Genomic DNA, 18,436 nt, shown 5'->3' with positions numbered 1-18,436 from the left:
CCTTCTTATATACAAAGTTCACCAAGTCATTCCCTGCATTTCTCCTTTTCACATTCTTTCTGTCATCCAGAGAGGTCCAGCTTATCATGTTCAGATGCTTATCATCAACTGATTGTGCTCTTGATTTCTCCCAGTGCAAGAGATGTAGAATCATCTAAACTGAACACAGAAACAAACTCTCTCTGTCAGCCAATCTTCATGTTCCAGATCACTTTCAAGATGTCCATGGGGCATTTGGAATGATCAGCTCTCCACTGCTGGTTGCACACCCTGGAGATTCTTTCTCCACATTCAGCCAGGCTTGTATTCCCTAACAATTCCCGGTACCTCATCATGTTTTCTTTGGGTAGAAGAGTAACAGTGGAAACCTTACCAATGGCACAACTCCCCTGTCCACAAGGAAAAGAAAGAACAAGTTTCAAGTGCTTCAAATATTTGTCCTGCTTTGCTGCAAGAGTTGTGCTGCAGTCACAGTGTGGGAAGCCAAGAGAAGCTGCAGCTGGGGGCACATCTTGTGACAGGATCTGCGCCTTGTTCTCCAGGACAGGTTTTTGGAAAGAACAGACGGGACTGTGGAGAAGATTCTGGGAAAATTGAAACAACTTTCTTATGAAATGAAAATCAAATCGAAAGAAACAACCAATATGTTTTTCTCTATTTTTCTCTATTTATTTTTATGTTCCCCTTTTCCATCTTGCACTTTCTCCATCCCATTCATTCCAAATGGATCTCAACTCTAAGATCTGAGACTTGGCAAGTTTTAGACACTGTAAAATACCATGAGCTATACCCAGTTTGCCTTGCCCTGTTTTCCTTGGAAAGCAATGCTGGAGACACAAGTGCAGCGCTTGGGTCGGGTACAAATTCTGCATTCAGGGAATGTGCTCAGACGGTGCCTGACCCTCAGCAGGGACAAGGCACAGCAGCAGCCAAGGGCATTCCTGTGCCCCTGTGCAGGAGTCAAGACTCTGGCTCTTGGCTCAACACGGCAAAGTTCCCGTGTTTGGCCAGGCTCAGGGGCTGCCCGGGGAGTGCGGGGCTCGGGCCGGGGCCGAGCGGGCAACGGACAAACGGACACGGGGACAAACGGTCCCGGTGCTTCAGTTGCAGCGGCGGCAGCAGCGGCAGCAGCAGCAGCGGCGGCAGCAGCAGCAGTGGAAGCAGCGAAAGCAGCCAATTTATCACTTTTCTGTCTCTCCTCTCCCTTTCCCACTGTCCCACATTCCCTCCGGGTCTCCCTTTTCCTGCGTCCCCCTCTCTTCCAGGTTCCCTCTCCCCGTACCCGCCCGGGCCATGCCCCCGGCCCGCCGCCGGACCCGCCCACGGGCCCAGGCGGGGTTGCCCCGGCCCCGGCCCCGGCCCCGGCCCCGGCCGTCCTGCCGTGGTCTCGCCTCCGCCGGGCTCTGGCTGTGCTGGCGCTGGCGCTGCTGGGCGGGCATCATTGCCTGGGGCTGGGGCGGAATCGCTGCCCTTTGGCTCCGCCTTGCCCGATCCCGGCCCCGGCCCCGACGCAGGCTCCGGTCCCGACCCCAGCTCCGGTCCCGACCCCAGCCCTGGCCCCGGCCCCGACCCCGGCCCCGACCCCGGCTCCTCCCGGGGCCCGCGGAGGACACAGGCGGCGCGGCCGCTGCCGCCGCCTCCGCTGCGGCTTCCCCGGCCCGAGCTCCGCCGCTCAGCAGCGCGGCCGCTGGCCCCGAGCCGCCGCTGCCGCGTTCCAATGAGGGAACGCCTGCGGATGCCCGGCCCGGGGAGCTCGGGGAGCGCTCGGGGGCCGTTCCTGTCCCCGGGCCGAGCGCTGATGGCCGCGACTCGCCCCCAGGGAAGGCGCAGGAGGCCCTGCAGCAGCGCTACGAGCTGGGCCCGCTGCTGGGGCGCGGCGGCTTCGGCAGCGTCTTCGCGGCCACGCGACTCTCGGACGGCGCCCCGGTGAGCGGTGGGCAGAGGAGGAGGAGGAGGAGGGGGCGGAGGAGATGGCGGGGGCGCGGCGGGGCGGGCAGCAAGCTCAAGCCTCTGCTGCTCCTTGCTCGCAGGTGGCCATCAAATATGTGCCGCGGGATCGCGTCCGGCTCTGGGGCGAGCTGGTGAGTGTGCGGGGCCAGCGGCAGAAGCCGGGGCGTGCCGGGCAGGGATGAGCCGGGGCCCGGCGGGGTGGGAGCCGCCGAGAGCCCTGCGGGGAGAGCGGGCGTGGGGTGAGCGAGGTGTGCAGAGCATCCCGGGCTGGCTGAGGGGTCCCAGAGCCCTGGCCCGGCCTCAGCCCCACTGACAGCACCGTGCTCCTCCCGCAGCCCGACGGCACCCGTGCTCCCATGGAGATTGTGCTGCTGGACAGGGTGTCCTCTGGCTGTGCTGCAGTCATTCAGCTGCTGGAGTGGCTTGAGCTCCCCGACAGCTTCGTGTTAGTGTTGGAGCGTCCACAGCGGTGCCAGGACCTCTCGCATTTGCTGGCGGAGCGGAGGTTCCTGCCAGAGGAGGAGGCGCGGGGGCTCTTTCGCCAGGTGCTGGAGGCCGTGCAGCACTGCAGCAGCTGCGGGGTCCTGCACAGGGACATAAAACCGGAGAACATCCTGCTCGACCTGGCCACAGGGCAGCTGAAATTGATCGACTTTGGCTGTGGCGCCTTCCTGCAAGACACAGCCTACACCCAGTTTGCAGGTGAGCCCTCGCAGGGGATGCTCCTGGCCATCTCATGGCCCAGCCTGGCTGTGGCACCAGGGATTCCCCGTGGTGCTGCCAGGATGGGATCAATGCTTGAGGCAAATTGATTTGGATGGGGGTGTGAGGGGGGCCAGCTCCCAGCCCTGCCAAGAGCCTTCAGCACCCACTGTGCCCTGGGCTGGGGCTGGGACAGCCAGCCTGACAAAAACCCCCATGGGGGTAGCAGAGGGCGGGGATCGGACCCCATGCCCCAGAGAGTTTAGTGAGTCAGCGAGGAAGGGCTTGAACTCCTCTGCTCCCCACGTTTGCTTTGGCCTATTAAAAATTTTTTGGAGGCCATGCAGGCAGGGAGGAGAGTGTGTTTTCTCTACCACGGGGTGGGTTTTTATTTGGTTGTCATGGTTGGGCCTCCCCAGTGCTTCTGCTGCCCTCTTCCAGCCGCAGTGGCTTCTTTTCCAACCCTGGGTTTGTAGCCAAGTGCCAGGTGCTGGCAAGAGGGCAGTGGGTCACCCCGTGTGCCGCTGGGGCAGCCCCCACATGCCCAGGGATGCTGGGGCCAGGCTCTGGGAGCAGCAGCATCCCCCTGATGATCTCCATCTGTGTTCCACAGGAACCCTGTCCTACAGCCCACCAGAGTGGATCCGCCAGCAACGCTACCATGGCCAGGCAGCAACAATCTGGTCCCTGGGCCTCCTGCTCTACCAGCTGGTCATAGGGAAGCACCCATTCATGAGGGGCCAGCAGATCATCTGGGGGCGGATCTTGTTCCCACGACGGCTCTCCCAAGGTGAATCCTCATCTCTGGGCACAGGGGGAACACCAGGCTTGGGAGACAGCTGTGGGCTCATGAGCATCCTGCTCTGGCAGCTGCTGAGGAGGTGGCACATGTCCTGCTCTCCTGCAGACAGGGAATCCATGGGGAAGTTGAGGCCCAGCTCTGGGCACACCCAGCATGGCCTGGGCACTGGAAGGGGGCGGCAACTTCTCCAACTGACTGGTGATTCCTGGTTTCTCTCTTCAGAATGCCAAGATATTATTAAGAGGTGTTTGTCCATGCAACCCTCGGACAGGCCATCCTTAGAAGACCTTTTCCGCGATCCTTGGATGCAGGCTGTTCATCTGCCCTAGGAGATGGGAGAGATCCACATGCACAGTTGGATCCAGGGGCCTGGCAGGTAACAGCTCCACACATTTCTTGGCAATCGGTGGCAAAGCAAACCAGGCTGTTTTTGTCATGCCTGTAGCTCTGAGCAGGGGTCATCAGAAGGGAACACACAGCTCTTGGGCTGGAGCTGAGCTGGACACCTGGTGTGGCAAGCACTGGTGGCCACCATTCCCCCTGCTTTTGCTTGTCTGCTTCACTGATGGCTGGGACCCTGGGCAGAGCACTGACAGCCTGGTCTGGCCCCTAGGCAAGGAGAAGGAGCCCCTGGAGAAGCTGTTACCAGCTGGGGCTGCTGCTGGAGACACCAAGGGCAACCTCGAGGATGGCAATCTCTTCCTCCAGCTGGCCAGCTGAAGATGATGGATTTCAATTCTGGCATGTCTTCTTCAAAGACTCGCTCCACGCCCAATTTGCAGGTGAGTCCACAGCCAGGGGATGCTCCCAGATCTGGGCATGGCACAGCCTGGCCAGGCACCAAAGGTTCCCCCCTTGGCTGGGGTGGATGCAAGCAATTCTTCAGTTGGCTGCCAAGCTGCTTTTTGTCTCTGGACAGCTGCTGAGGGGCTGGGTCTGCAGGCTGGGCACATGGCCTGCCCTCCTGCTCTGCTCCCAAAGGCAACAGTGATGGGCAGCTTTGGGCCCAGCTCTGAGCACGGCCAGCATGGCCTGGGCACTGCGGGTGGCTGGGACAAGGGGACAGGAGCCTTCAGCTGACGGGCGGTTTCTGGTTTCTCTCCTTGCAGCCGGGCTCTGCGGATGCTGAGGCTGCTCTGGGCTCTGCCAGGGCTCTGCTGGGCTCAGCCCCAGGCACAGCTGGGCTCACCCTGCCCTCCCATTGCTCTGACAGCTTTGCATCACACGAGCCCGTTCCCAGCACACCGCCTGAGCTTTCTGCTTTTGCAGGTGAGTGAGACTCTCCTGCAGGCCAAGAGATTGCAGTTAGGGACACACATATAATTGGCAAGGACCCAAACTCTCCACAGTCCCAGCTGAATGCCTGCATCTGCACAGGATGTTTTCTGTGTCCCACTCTTCCTTTCTTTTTGGCTGGAATTGTGCAATTGCACTTTCTTCCTCCTCTAGAAGTGCCACTGCTGTGTTCCTGAGGCAGTGCAGTCTGGAGCTGATGGATGAAGAATCGCCCTTCTGCACTTCCAAACCAGAGCAAAAAGCTGTAAGTGGGACTTTGCATCTTTAAGAAACCCCTGAATGTTTGAAAAGGAATGTGTAGCTCATTCACAGGGTGAGAAGGAAGGGCATCTTCTAAAGGATTTGGGGTTTGAAAGAGTTTAGATTCCCAGTGCTGCTTGGAGCTGGCAAGGCACAAAGCACTTTCTTCTTGCTTCACTCCAATTTCACCACAATTTAAAATAACAATATTGGAATCCAACCCCACAAACTTTTTCAAAAAGGTTCCTGAGGCCGGTAAGATGCATCATGCCATCAGCACATTTACAAAGTAAATAACTGAGTTTTATGTTTCAAAAGACCAATTACACCTTAATTCAAAGTTAGAGAAGATTTTTCACTGCACACTTGGGTTCTGTTTTTATCTTTCACATTTTATAGAAGTTTTTTTCTTTTATTTTTCCGCATTTTTCCCCTTAAAACAGAAATCATGCTATGAAAAAGAAGTGTCCTTTGCTCCTGGTTCCTGTGTGGAGCAGCTCCCTTCCCGCTGGCTGAGCTGCTCAGGCAGAGCCCAGCAGCTCCTGGCCCTGCAGGGCTGAGGCTTTTCCCCGTTGCTGGGCACAGACTGATGGAGCAGCACTGCTGAACACGGGCACACGCAGAGGGAGCAGAGCAGCTGCCTTTGCCCACCTGAAGCTCCAAGGCCAAACTCTGAGCAGGCACGGCTGGAAGAGACTCGCAGGCTCCCTGTTGGCTCTGCTGCCCCACTTGTGCCCAGCCCAGCTCTGAGTGAGGCACAGGGAGAACAAGGGGCAGCTCCCTCCCAGCCCCAGCCCAGGGACCCCTCCAGCCCCTGGCCTTGGGGCACTGTCAGCACCCGCTGCTCCAGCCACGGCTTGTGCTGGCACTGAGAGCAACAACCAAAGTGGGGCTGGTCCCGAGGGAGCAGCAGCAGTGCCTGGATCTGATCCCTCAGTGTGGGGCAGTGCTGGAAAAATGATCGCAGAAGTGGCAGCAGCACCAGCAGCAACAGCAGCAGCACCAGTACCAGCAGCAGCAGCACCAGTAGCAGCAGGAGCATCAGTGGCAGCACCAGCACCAGCAGCACCACCAGCATCACCACTAGCAGCAGCACCAGGGACAGGACCAGCACTAGCTTCACCAACAGTGCCAGCAGCACCACCACCACCACCAGCACAAGCAGCAGCAGCAGCAGCACCAGAAGCAGGACCAGCAGCAGCAGCAGCACCAGGGGCAGGATCAGCACCAGCAGCAGCAGCAGCAGCAGTGCCAGCAGCAGCACCAGGAGCACAAGCACCAGTACCAGCAGCACCAGCAGCAGCACCAGCAGCAGCAGCAGCAACAGCAGCACCAGTAGAACCAGCAGTACCAGCAGAACCAGCACCACCAGCAGCAGCAGCACCAACAGCATCACCACCAGCACCAGCAGCAGCAGCACCAACAGCATCACCACCAGCACCAGCAGCAGCAGCACCAGCACCGCCAGCACCAGCAGCACCACCAGTACCAGCAGTAGCAACAGGGGCAGCATCAGCAGCAGCAGCAGCAGCAGCAGCAGCAGCAGCAGCAGCAGAACCACCAGGGACAGGACCAGCACCAGCATAAACCAGCAGCAGTACCAGCACCAGCACCACCACCAGCAGCAGCAGCACCAGCAGTACCAGCAGTAGCAGCAGCAGCAGTGCCAGCAGCAGCACCAGCTGCACCAGCAGGAGCACCAGCACCAGCACCAGCACCACCACCAGCAGCAGGACCAGCAGCACCAGCACCAGCAGCAGGACCAGCAGTGCCAGCGGCACCATCACCAACAGCAGCTGCAGAAGCAGTGTCAGCAGCAGCGTCAGCAGCACCTGCACCAGTACCAGCAGCAGCAGTACCAGCAGAACCAGCACCAGCACCACCACCAGTGCCAGCAGCACCAGCAGCAGTGCCAGCAGCGCCAGCAGCACCAGCAGCACCAGCAGTGCCAGCAGCACCAGCAACAGCACCAGCAGCAGCACCAGCACCGGCAGCAGCAGCAGTACCAGAAGCACCAGCACCAGCAGCACCAGGAGCACCAGCGCCAGCACCAGCAGCAGTACCACCAGCAGCAGCAGCAGCAGCAGGGACAGGACCAGCACTAGCTTCACCAGCAGTGCCAGCAGCAGTACCACCACCAGCACGACCAGCAGCAGCACCAGCACCAGAAGCAGGACCAGCACCAGCAGCGCCAGCAGCACCAGTAGCACCAGCAGCAACAGCAGCAGCAGCACCAGTAGCACCAGCAGTACCAGCAGAACCAGCACCAGCAGCAGCAGCAGCACCACCAGCACCACCAGCACCAGCAGCACCACCAGTACCAGCAGTAGCAACAGGGGCAGCAGCAGCAGCAGCAGCAGCAGCAGAACCACCAGGGACAGGACCAGCACCAGCATAAACCAGCAGCAGCAGCAGCAGCAGCACCAGCAGCACCAGCATCACCAGCATCACCAGCAGAACAAGCAGTGCCAGCAGTATTAGCACCAGCAGCAGCACCAGCAGCAGCACCAGCAGTACCAGCAGCACCAGCAGTGCCAGAAGCAACACCAGCACCAGCAGCACCAACAGTGCCAGCAGCACCAGCAGCAGGACCCGCAGCACCACCACCAGCAGCATCTGCAGCAGCATCAGTGGCAGCACCAGCAGCAGCAGCAGAAGCACTAGGAAGAGGACCAGCACCAGCAGCACCAGCAGTGCCAGCAGCACCAGCACCACCACCAGTACCAGCAGCAGCACCAGCAGCACCAGCACCAGCAGTGCCAACAGCAGCACATGGAGCTGACTTTCAGTGCAGCCTCTGCCATGCTTCCCTCCCTGTGCAGCGGTGTCACAGCAGCCTGAGGCACCTGGGAGCCCTCAGTGCCAGCAGGGACTTGAGATGGCAGCCCTGGGCTCCTGCACGTTACACCAGGATCAGAGCTGGGGACTCCCTCCCCATGTGGAGCTTCCAGATGGAAAAGGCTGCTGTGACCAGGCAGCTCCAAGGGCACAGAAAGGAGGGGCTCGACCCCTTCATCTGTGCCAGTCCCACAGTCCTGGGCAGCAGCCACAGAGCCCTGGGGGAGCAGAGGGCACAGCAAGAGGGACAAAAGCAGTCAAGGTCAGAGACTGGGAAGAGCCAGACCTGGGAGCAGGAACAGCTGCTTCATTGAACTCCTGGAGAAAGCTCTTGGCTAGTTCAAAGCCCTGAAAGGTGTGAAGGGCAGAGAAGAGGCCACACCAAACAATGCTCCTGTTTTCACACCTCCCCTCTCTGTGTCCCAGAAGGAATTGGATGAACTGTATTCTTCTCTCTGGGTCGTCTTGTTCAGCGTGAGCAGCTCAGCACCAGGAGCTGAAGGAGCTGAAGCCTCAGGCCACAAGAGCTGAGCAAGAGGGAGCTTTTGGGCCAAAGTAATGCTGCTAAGTAATGGACCTAGCTGAATGCAGCAGATAGAATCCTGCAATTATAGAATCCATTTTGCTGGAAAAGGCCTCTGAGCTCATCCAGTCCAGCCAGTCACCCAGCAGTGTCAAGCCCAGCACTAAACCTCGTCCCTGAAGTGCCAAGGTCTGAACAACAGGCCCTGAGTGAGGCCTGAACAACAGGCCCTGAGCCAAAGGATGACCTCTGGATGAATCTTCCAACCAGAGGTTATCTGTCTGTCTGCTCATTACTGAAATATGCATGGTCATTAGCACTGTGATAGATGGATCCACTCATCAATGAAACATGGATTGACCTTTCTGTGTTTAGAAGCCAGACAAGGCCATTCAATCCGACATCTGGCCTTGTTTGGGGTGTATGGACAGAGTCAACTCCCTTGGTTCCTCCTTGTGGTCTGGCCAAGCTTTGGTAGGGACCCAAGAGGAGGATGAAACCAGATGTTCCCACAGCAGAAGTGCTGTCAGTTTGTTTATTCAGCACTGTCAAACCTGGGCCCTCTCTCACAGCCGGGGTTGAGCCTCACCTGTGGCTGGAGGCACCTGCAGGATTTCCCAGTGTCTAGGAGTGGCTCTCCAGTCCTTGGCTGTGACAGCTTCCCCAGCTGATGGGTGGATCTGGGGATGGCAAAGTCTGAGGGGAACTGGATCTTTGTTAATGCCTTCAGGCAATCTTTGGCAGTGAATATTGGGTGCATTGCTGAGCTGCTCCTTTTGTGATCCTTTGCTGCTTGGAGCTGCAGTAAGTGACACTGATTCCTTCAGGTGGTGTTGGTGCCTTTGGTGCTGACCCTGCCCACTGGTGAAACCAAATTGGCAAAGTCTGGCCAGATCACAACAAAATATCACTTTTTAAATGTAAATGTAAGGAATCTGTCCCATCTGAAATTCCCAGAAGGGAAGCCCTCCCCAGAGTTCACTGGCTCTGGAGTGGGGCTGAGGTGGGAGCACCGTGCGAGCAGTGGGGCAGTCGGTTAAAAGAGGCTGAACCGCAGGATGTCTTAAAATGCATCCAAACATTGCATATGGAAAAAGGAAAAGAACTTGTGGGTTTGGGAAGACAAGGATGGATTTTGTTAACAGCACCAACGGAAGGAACAGTTGTTTTTGGAATGCTCCCACATGAAGGTACAGAAAAAGGTTTTAGTCTTGAGCTCAGGTTTGTTAGTCCAAGTAAAATAATAACAATAACAATAAAAATAAGAATAACAACACAATAATATATATAAATATATATAACTAAAAATCAATAATGTGAAATAATGTCGACAGTACTGATTCATGAGCTTTGGCTGCTCACTGTAACACTAAACACCCTACAAAAAAGAACTGGCAAAGACCCAAATGTCAGTGGTAAACTTTGTGAATTGTATACACGGAATAAAGGAAAAAGGGATGAAATTGGCTGTTTTTATAGGGTTTGGTGATGTTGTGATGCAGAATGCTTTGTCTGTTCCTGTGAAAAGCACAGTGATTAAGACTGCTGGGTTTTTCATGTACCAGAATCTCTACAAGCTGCAGGACTGGTTGAACAGGTGAAGGAGTTGTTAAAAGAGCAGTTGATAAAATGAGGAGATGGGAACCTGTCCTGGTGGAGAGCCCATCTCCCAGATGTGTTCCATGCCCTTAACAATGGGCCCTCTGGGGAAATGGAAACCCCTGGGTGTGCAGGGCTGCACCCAATTTGCAAACACAACCATGGACAGTGAGACTTGGACTGCCTGGGAAATGGTTCTGGGTGTGATGGCCCCTGACAGGGCCACCCCAGAGGCTGCTGGACCTTCATGCACTGGAATTAATTAGGAAAAAGCCAAAGCAAATGAAAGTTAACAATACAAGAATAGGAATTCAGATTCAGGAGCTGGAAATTGGGATCCTCTCCCCTTTGGCTGGAGAAGTGCCAGGTCCCAGTCCCTGATGGGCACCCAGGCTCCTGGCTGGAATTGGTGTGGAAGTCCCTCAGTGTCACATCAGCCTTCACATGGAGCCCCGTGCATCAGAGCATTTTCCATAGGGGTCGTTGGGACAAACAGGGAGACTTGGTCTGGCAGCATCTGTAAAACAATATCCCATAACATCAGCTTGTTGTGGCAGAGAACACTTGGCTGCAGGGATATATTCCCATTCTTCATGCTCAGGTTTCAGGATTCAAACAGTGTTGTCTTTCCCCAGAGCTGTTCCTTCATCTGCCTCTGGAGGGCCATTTGGCCTCTGGACCCACACTCTGGCTCCATTATTAGGACTGCTGGATCCAAACTCTTGATCTCCATGAACAGAGGTGATTTGAGGTGGATGTCCTTCTTTCACAATTGTTTTTAAAACTGCAATATTAATAACTGTTCTATCCTGCCATGGGGTTGGAAAACAAAATCTTGTTCATTATTGTTTAACAGACTTACTTTAATTTTTCCTTGATAATCTGCATCAATTCCTCCTCCCATGACATCAACACTTTGCAAGGCCAAGCTCAAGTGAGCAGTTACCAAACCAAAGCGTCCTGGAGGAATCTGAATTCCTATTCTTGTATTGCTAACTTTCATTTGCTTTGGCTTTTTCCTAATTAATTCCAGTGCATGAAGGTCCAGCAGCCTCTGGGGTGGCTCTGTCAGGGGCCATCACACCCAGAACCATTTCCCAGGCAGTCCAAGTCTCACTGTCCATGGTTGTGTTTGCAAATTGGGTGCAGCCCTGCACACCCACGGGTTTCCATTTCCCCAGTGGGCCCATTGTTAAGGGCATGGAACACATCTGGGAGATGGGTTCTCCACCAGGACAGGTTCCCATCTCCTCATTTTATCAACTGCTCTCTTAACAACTCCTTCACCTGTTCAACCAATCCTGCAGCTTGTAGAGAGTCTGGTACATGAAAAACCCAGCAGTCTTAATCAGTGTGCTTTTCACAGGAACAGACAAAGCATTCTGCATCATAGTATCACCAAACCCTATAAAAACAGCCAATTTCATCCCTTTTTCCTTTATTCCTTGTATACAATTCACAAAGTTTACCACTGACATTTGGGTCTTTGCCAGTCCTTTTTTGTAGGGTGCTTAGTGTTACAGTGAGCAGCCAAAGCTCACAAATCAGTACTGTCAACATTATTTCACATTATCAATTTTTAATTATGTATATAAATATATATTATTGTGTTATATTATTATCATCATTATCATCATTATCATTATTATCATTATCATCATTATTATAATCATTATCATCATTGTTCTTGTTGTTGTTGTTTCACTTGCACAAACAAATCTGAGCTCAAGACTATAACCTTCTTCTGTCACTCCACATGGGAGTGTTCCAAAAACAATTGTTCCTTCTGTTGGTGCTTTTTCCTATCTTAGCTGTTAACAAAATCCATCCTACTCTTCCCAAACCCCCAAATTCTTTTCCTTTTTCCACATGCAATTTTTGGATTCATTTTAAGGCTGATTTACTAAAATATGGATATGATCTGGTATCAATATCCAACTGAGACAGACAAAGACTCTTTAACTGTTTTAGGATTAAAAAGTGTATGTTTATTCACAGCACTGGGCTGATGTGTCAGGTCACCCCTTAGTACACACGGCCCCAAGCACAGGTGAATACAGGCTTTTTATTTACAGAAGTATTGAATACAAATACATATTCATGACCCAGTTCCCACCAACTTTTCACTTCCTATGCTACTTAGGAAAAAAGCAGTTAAGCATGATCCTTGAAATGGGTCGGTGGTCTTTTTCTGAGGAGGGGTCACAGAAGGGAGGAAGGGATATGGCTCTTCCTCGTTCTGCCCTTTCTACCTTTTCAATGCAAAGTGACAAATGGACCCTTGGCTGGGCTCCTTGTTTCATATCTTCAATGAATTTCTGGTTTGCAACTGTCTTATGTTCTTGAAGTTCTTTACCAGATACTTTATTTCTCACTATAAGCCCACTGAACAAGCATAAAGTTGATAATTAGTTGTTAGCCAATGCTTTACCTCTATTTTAGCAAGGCCTCTCTATCTACCTTTAATTTTAGCAAGGCCCATCTATTTATTTTAATTCGAGTTTGTCACTCTGAAAACTCAGCTTCTGAGTTTGCTAACATAGTTTTCTAAGTACTTTCCCAGGACAGTAACTGTAAACATAGATATGTGTACATTCTTTCTGTTACACGTCTTGTGATGGGCATCTCTCATGGCCAGTGCAGTGAGAAAGTGTTATCCTGACCATCCAATCCCTGGCCATGGTCAGAAGCCTATAAATCCTGGGAGGAAAAATAAACTCTCTCTTCTTTTCACCACACCTCGACCTGTGTCCGTGTGATCTATTCATCTTCAGCGGCAACAGACAGATGGTATTCCATTTTTAATCCTGTGGGACAAACTGCATTACGGTTCAATTCCACCTGTCCAATATGTACACATAAACCTTTTGAGAAAGTCTGGGGCTGCAATTGGATCCAGCCAATTCCAGTCTCTTTGCTTAGAAGGAATTTGAAAGTCTAGGCATTCTGGAGAGGTTTGAGGATCCATGGTGGCTGTTGAGTGTCATTTCTCTACTACATGACTCAGCAGGAGTTTCTCCAATAAAGAAATAAAGCTTTTGCCAGAAGCTCCCACTCTGCCCATGACAGGAAGCCCTGGGAGTGTCTGTAATATCCCGGCTCTTTGGCAGCCTGGGGACTCCTGGGATGTCACCGTGGAGCCTGCATGAGTGCCTGTGACAGAGCGGTGCCTTTGCAGCCCAAGGTCCCCTGGGATGTCACCAGGGAATTACTGTGACTGTGTCTGACCACACGGCTCTTCAGCATCCCCAGAAAGCCCTGGGAGGTCTCTCTGTAGCCCCTGTCTGTGCCTGTGACATTGCAGCTCTTGAACAGCCTGGAGACTCTGGGAATGGCCCCATGGATCCCCTCTGAGGGTCTGTAACAAATCTGATCCTTGGTAGGCAACCATCACCAGGACTTGTTGCTCTGGTCTCTTTCCATGGCTACCATTACAGCCCCCTGTTGCTATAATTTATTTCTATGGCAACCATCACTGTCCCCTGCAACTATGGTCTGTTTCCATGGAAATGACCACTGCCCCCTGTTGCTATGGTCTGTTTCCATGGCAACCATTGCAGTCCCCTGTAGCTATGGTCTGTTTCCATGGCAACCATCACAGTCCCCTGTTGCTATGGTCAGTCCCTTGGCAGCTCCATGAAGACCCCATGCCTCAGTTGTTGCCGTGGACACCAGCTCAGGCCTGGAGCCAGAGCCCATTGCCATGGCAACCATTTGCAGTCCCATCCCCTGGCTCATGGGATCACAGAGCCACAGAATTGGCTGAGTTGGAGGGACCCATGGGGATCCTCCAGTCCAACTGCTGGCCCTGCACAGGACACCCCAACAATCCCAGCCTGGGCCTGGCAGCACTGGCCAAGTGCTGCTGGAGCTCAGACAGCCCTGGAGCTGGGAGCCCGCCCTGAGGAGCCTGTTCAGTGCCCCAGCAGCCTCGGGGGAAAAACCTTTTCCTCACATCTAGCTTAAACCTGCCCGGCTCAGCTCCAGCTGCTCCCTCCACTCCTGTCCCTGGGCACCAGAGGGAAGAGGTTCCTGCAGCCCCCAGCCAGGGACCCGCTCCCAAGACTGCTGCCACAGCAACCAGGCCTGGCACCAGCTGGGATGCTCGGTTTCCACAGGCTGAGCTTCAGGAATGGGATTCCCCAATTTCCTGCTCCAGCTAAAACTGCACTGCCACTCGCTTCCATCCCAACTCCTGTGGAAAGCACAAAAGGCAAAGATCCCGGGTTGGGATAAGAACAATTTGCTGGGAACAGCAACGAGATAAGGAACAAACAGGAACAGAAACAATTTTGGTAACAGGAGGGATAAGACAAACTATTTACAGGGAAAACTACAACACCAGCAACTGGCTCTTCCTGGCCACGTATTTTCTCATGCCTGGAAGAGAGAGAGCGAGTCCTTTTCCTGCCCCTGGCAATGATCTGAGATAGGATTGAATCTAATGACAGGGCCATGGTCAGACCCTCACATTCCACAATGCAAAATCATGATATTGCCATGGGCAGGAAGAGGTACAGGTGTGGATCACAGGGAACATGGATCACCAGGTGTCTTCCCAGTGTGGTTCCTCCAAGGGGGGATGAAGCTGGAGCAGTGCACAAAGCTGTTCCTGCACTTGGGGCATTTGCAGGGCTTCCCTTAGTGGTGCCTCCATTGGGGTTTGGTCAAGTGAGAGCTGTCTGAGAAGCTCTTCCCACACTCAGGACACACGTAGGGCCTCTCCCCTGTGTGGATCATCTGGTGAATGGTCATTTGGGACCTCCAGCTGAAGCTGTTCCCACATTCCCCACACTTGTAGGGCCTCTCCCCAGTGTGGATGTGCCGGTGGGTGATGAGGGTGGATTTGTCCTTGAAGCCCTTCCTTCAGTCGGGGCAGCGGAAGGGCCCCTCCTCTGTGTGAATCCATTGGTGCTGGAGGAGATCTGAGCCACTTTGGAACCTCTTCCCACACTGGGGACACTCGTAGGGCCTCTCCCCAGTGTGGATGCGCTGGTGGATGATGAGATTGGATTTGCAGCTGAAGCCCTTCCCATATTCCCTACACTCATAGGGCCATTCCCCAGTGTGGATCATCTGGTGGCAAATCAGGCTCTTGCTCTGGCTGAAGCTCTTCCCACATTCCAAGCACTCGTAGGGCTTCTCCCCATCCTGAAGCTGCTCATGGACCACCAGCTCAGAGCCCCACCTGTATTTCTGGCTGCCATCCTGTCAGAGGGTGGGTCTTTCCTCCTCAGAGGAAAAGGGGTTTGGAGCCCCTCTTCTTGCAGGATCTCCAGGGCTTTTTCTTGCACTCTGGAGCCACTCAAAACAGCCTCGTCTATGAGGTTCTGCCATGGGGATTTGTCCTTTCTGGTCTCCATCCTCAGCTCCTTGTCTGGGGGAGGAAGGACAAGGAGAGGATAGGATTTGCCTCTGTGCCAGAGGGTAGGGGAAGGAGACCCCCCCAGTGCATCCCCGGCAGGACAGCGTCAGCAGCGGGGTTGTCCTGCAGCCGGGGGCCGGGCTGGGTTGGGAGATGGAGCAGGAGAGAGGGGGAAAAGGGCACTGACTTCCTCCTCACCTGCCTGGGTGTTTTGGGGCATCTTCCTCTTCCTCACAGCCTCCTTCTCCATCTGGACAAGGTTTGGGAATGAGAAATTCTGGTTTGTGAGAAAACAAGGAATGAACACATTGAATGAGCCCAACAGGATATTTAGGAATGCCTCAAACCATCAGCAAATGCTGCCCTGCTCTGCGGGCTCAGGGCAGCAGAAGGAGCCCCAGGGCTGCCGGCACAGCCGCAGCAGGAAGGGCACAGGGCCTTGCACAGAAGCTGGCACAGCCTCCTTGGGACACGTCCTGTCTGGTGACCATCCTAAACCCGCACAGGCTGTGACACAGACATGGAACGTGTGGGCCAGGGCACAAATGCTGTTCTGAGCCCTGGGGCCCAGCCAGCACTGAAATCAGCAGGTGTGGCAGAGTCCCCACTGAAGCAGACCTGCCACCCCCCGAGCCCTGGCACTGCTGGTGCCCATCTTCTGCCCCAGACACCTGTGCCCCTGAGGGGCTTCTGTGCCAGAGGGCAGTCAAAGACCAAGTGCATTGGGGGCTGGGCTCCTTCCTGCAGGGGCTGATGGCAGGAGCTCCTGGAGCAACTGCTGGCAACTCTGGGCATCTGTCAGATGATGTTGCTCCTTCCTGGAATTAATTTTTTCCATGGAAGGGATTGGCAGTAGCACCAGAACACCATCAATTTCTGAGTTTCCCAGGACAATTCAGTTGTACAGAGATACTGTTATGTTTCCTTCTGCTTTTCTGACTGTCTTTCTTGCATTCTGGGAAAAAAAAAAAGCAGCTTGGTCCTATCAATCCCATCCCATCCCATCCCATCCCATCCCATCCCATCCCATCCCATCCCATCCCATCCCATCCCATCCCATCCCAGGTGTTTTAAGGTTAAATTTGATGGTCGAGGTTGGACTTGAATTCCAAGATGGTTTATGTGGTCAAATGTTTGATTTGAAAGTCAAAAGTTGGATTTGAAGCTCGGGGGTTGGATTTGCTGGGCAGCACATGGAAACCATGGAATAACGGCATTCCAGGCATTGAGAATTTGGAATCCTCCAGCTCCCCTCACAGATTCCTGTGGAATAATGGCATTCTGGGTATCAAGAATTTAAAAAATTTCCAGCCCTCCTTCCCAATTCCCACCAAAAAGATAGAATTACAGAATTCTGGAAATTGAGAATTTGGAATCCTTTATATGCACTGTTAGATTCCCACCAAATTCCCATGGAATAACAGCATTCCAGGCGTCATGAATTAGAAATCTTCCTGTTCCCTTCCCATATTCCCATGAAATAATGGCATTCCAGGCATCAGGATTTTTGACTCCTCCACCTCCCCTCTCAAATTCCCATGGAATAATGGCATTCTGGGTGTCAGGAATTAAGAATTCTCCTGCTTCCCTCCTGAAATTCCCATGGAATAACAGCATTACACACATTGGGAATTTGGAATCCTCCATTTCCACTCCCAAATTCCTATGGATTAACAGCATTCCAAGCTTCAGGAATTTCAAATCTTCCATCCCCCCTCCCAAATTCCCATAGAATAACGGCAATCCGAGCATCAGGAAATTTGAATCTTCCCGTTCCGTTTCCAAATTCCCACCCAATTCCTATGGAATAACGGCATTCCAAGTACTGGCCATTTGCAATCCTCCAGTTCTGCACCTACATTCTCTTGGAATGATGGCATTCTAGACATCAGGAATTTCAAATCCTTTATTTCCCCTCCCAAATTCCCACAAAATTCTCATGGAATAGCACCATTCCAAGAATTGGCAATTTGAGGTCCTCCAGCTCTCCTCCCAAATTCCTGTGTGTAACTTTTCTATAAATATCCTTTTTCTGTTTCTGTTTCTGTTTCTGCTGCATCTCTTCTGTATTTTTCTTTTTATTCTTGGATTTCTCAGCCTCCTTTGGACTGAATTCTTTTGGGATCCTCCCTCGTGGGGAGCCCTGCTTATCTCAGTTCTTATGATTTGAAGAAAACTCCCAAGCTCGTTAGAATCTTGTTTCTTGTGTTTATTAAAAGGTCATCACAAAACTTAACAGGTCTCTCCAGGCTGGCTACACAAGGTTAATCTTTGCAATATGGTACATTTCTTTCTTCTGATGGTACAAACAAGGCCTTGTGGCACACTTCGTGTCTGATGCACAAAATGACCCCGAAATACGCAGTTCTTTTATCTTTATACCTATTTTTACCCAGTTAAGAGTAGACACATATATTATTTTTCTTAATGACCCAATGACCTATCACCTCTGTGATGCACTGCGGCATTCTCTGTCCAATCACTTACTACTACCCAAAAACCTCTAGGAGAAGAAGATGAAGAAGAAAGAAGAAGGGACAAGAGACAACACCCTAAATCCTCCATCTTGTCTCTTGTTCTCTAAACTTACTTTTTCACCCAGTGATTTAAAAGAACTTTCTAATCTACACACTTACACTTTCAGCTTTTTCCATCTAACTTCAACATTTGTTTTCATGTATCACTATGAAAACATGCTCATGAATTTCATGTTATATGAAATTCAGTGTTTTTCTGGATCTTATAACTAAGTATCAGAAACAAGGGCACACACTCTGTATTCCAGACTTCAACACTGTAGAATAACAGCATTCCAGGCATTGGGAATTTCAGATCCTCCAGCTCCCCTTCCTAATTTCTAGGGAATAACACATTCTGGGCATTGGGAATTTCAAATCTTCCAGCTGCTGAAACAAATTTCAATGGAATAAAAGCATTCCGGGCATCAGGAATATGAAAAATGGCACAACTACTGTGAAAAAATGGTCGTGTACATGACGGTATCAAAAACTACAGGTGGGAAGGAAAACTGGGAATGGCTCCAGCAGCTGTGGAATCTCTGTCAAGCTCAACATCGTGTCCAGACAACTCTACAAGTCCGGAAAGCACCAAGCACCATGGA

General features: G+C 52.8%; 2 protein-coding genes across 2 annotated transcripts in view; one reads left to right on the top strand and one right to left on the bottom strand.

Annotated features, from left to right (window-relative positions):
* The window catches only part of LOC147646781 (uncharacterized), a 405,151-nt gene that overhangs the window by 341,566 nt on the left and 45,149 nt on the right, over window positions 1-18,436 (bottom strand). The window contains 1 exon segment of the mRNA XM_086872942.1: window positions 14,613-15,143. Within this exon segment, the coding sequence (XP_086729068.1) occupies window positions 14,613-15,143 (531 nt within the window).
* Window positions 1,079-3,830, top strand: LOC147646784 (serine/threonine-protein kinase pim-1-like). The gene is made up of 3 exons (XM_086872928.1): window positions 1,079-2,652; window positions 3,266-3,442; window positions 3,677-3,830. The coding sequence occupies exons 1-3, from the start codon at window positions 2,307-2,309 to the stop codon at window positions 3,781-3,783; spliced, it is 630 nt and encodes a 209-aa protein (XP_086729054.1). The 5' UTR covers window positions 1,079-2,306; the 3' UTR covers window positions 3,784-3,830.

The sequence above is a fragment of the Cyanistes caeruleus genome, unplaced genomic scaffold (assembly GCF_971803275.1).
Source record: "Cyanistes caeruleus unplaced genomic scaffold, bCyaCae1.hap1.1 HAP1_SCAFFOLD_78, whole genome shotgun sequence".
In the NCBI taxonomy this organism is placed as follows: domain Eukaryota; kingdom Metazoa; phylum Chordata; class Aves; order Passeriformes; family Paridae; genus Cyanistes; species Cyanistes caeruleus.
Note: the sequence above shows the minus strand (reverse complement) of the source record. Positions and strands in the feature narration are given on the sequence as shown.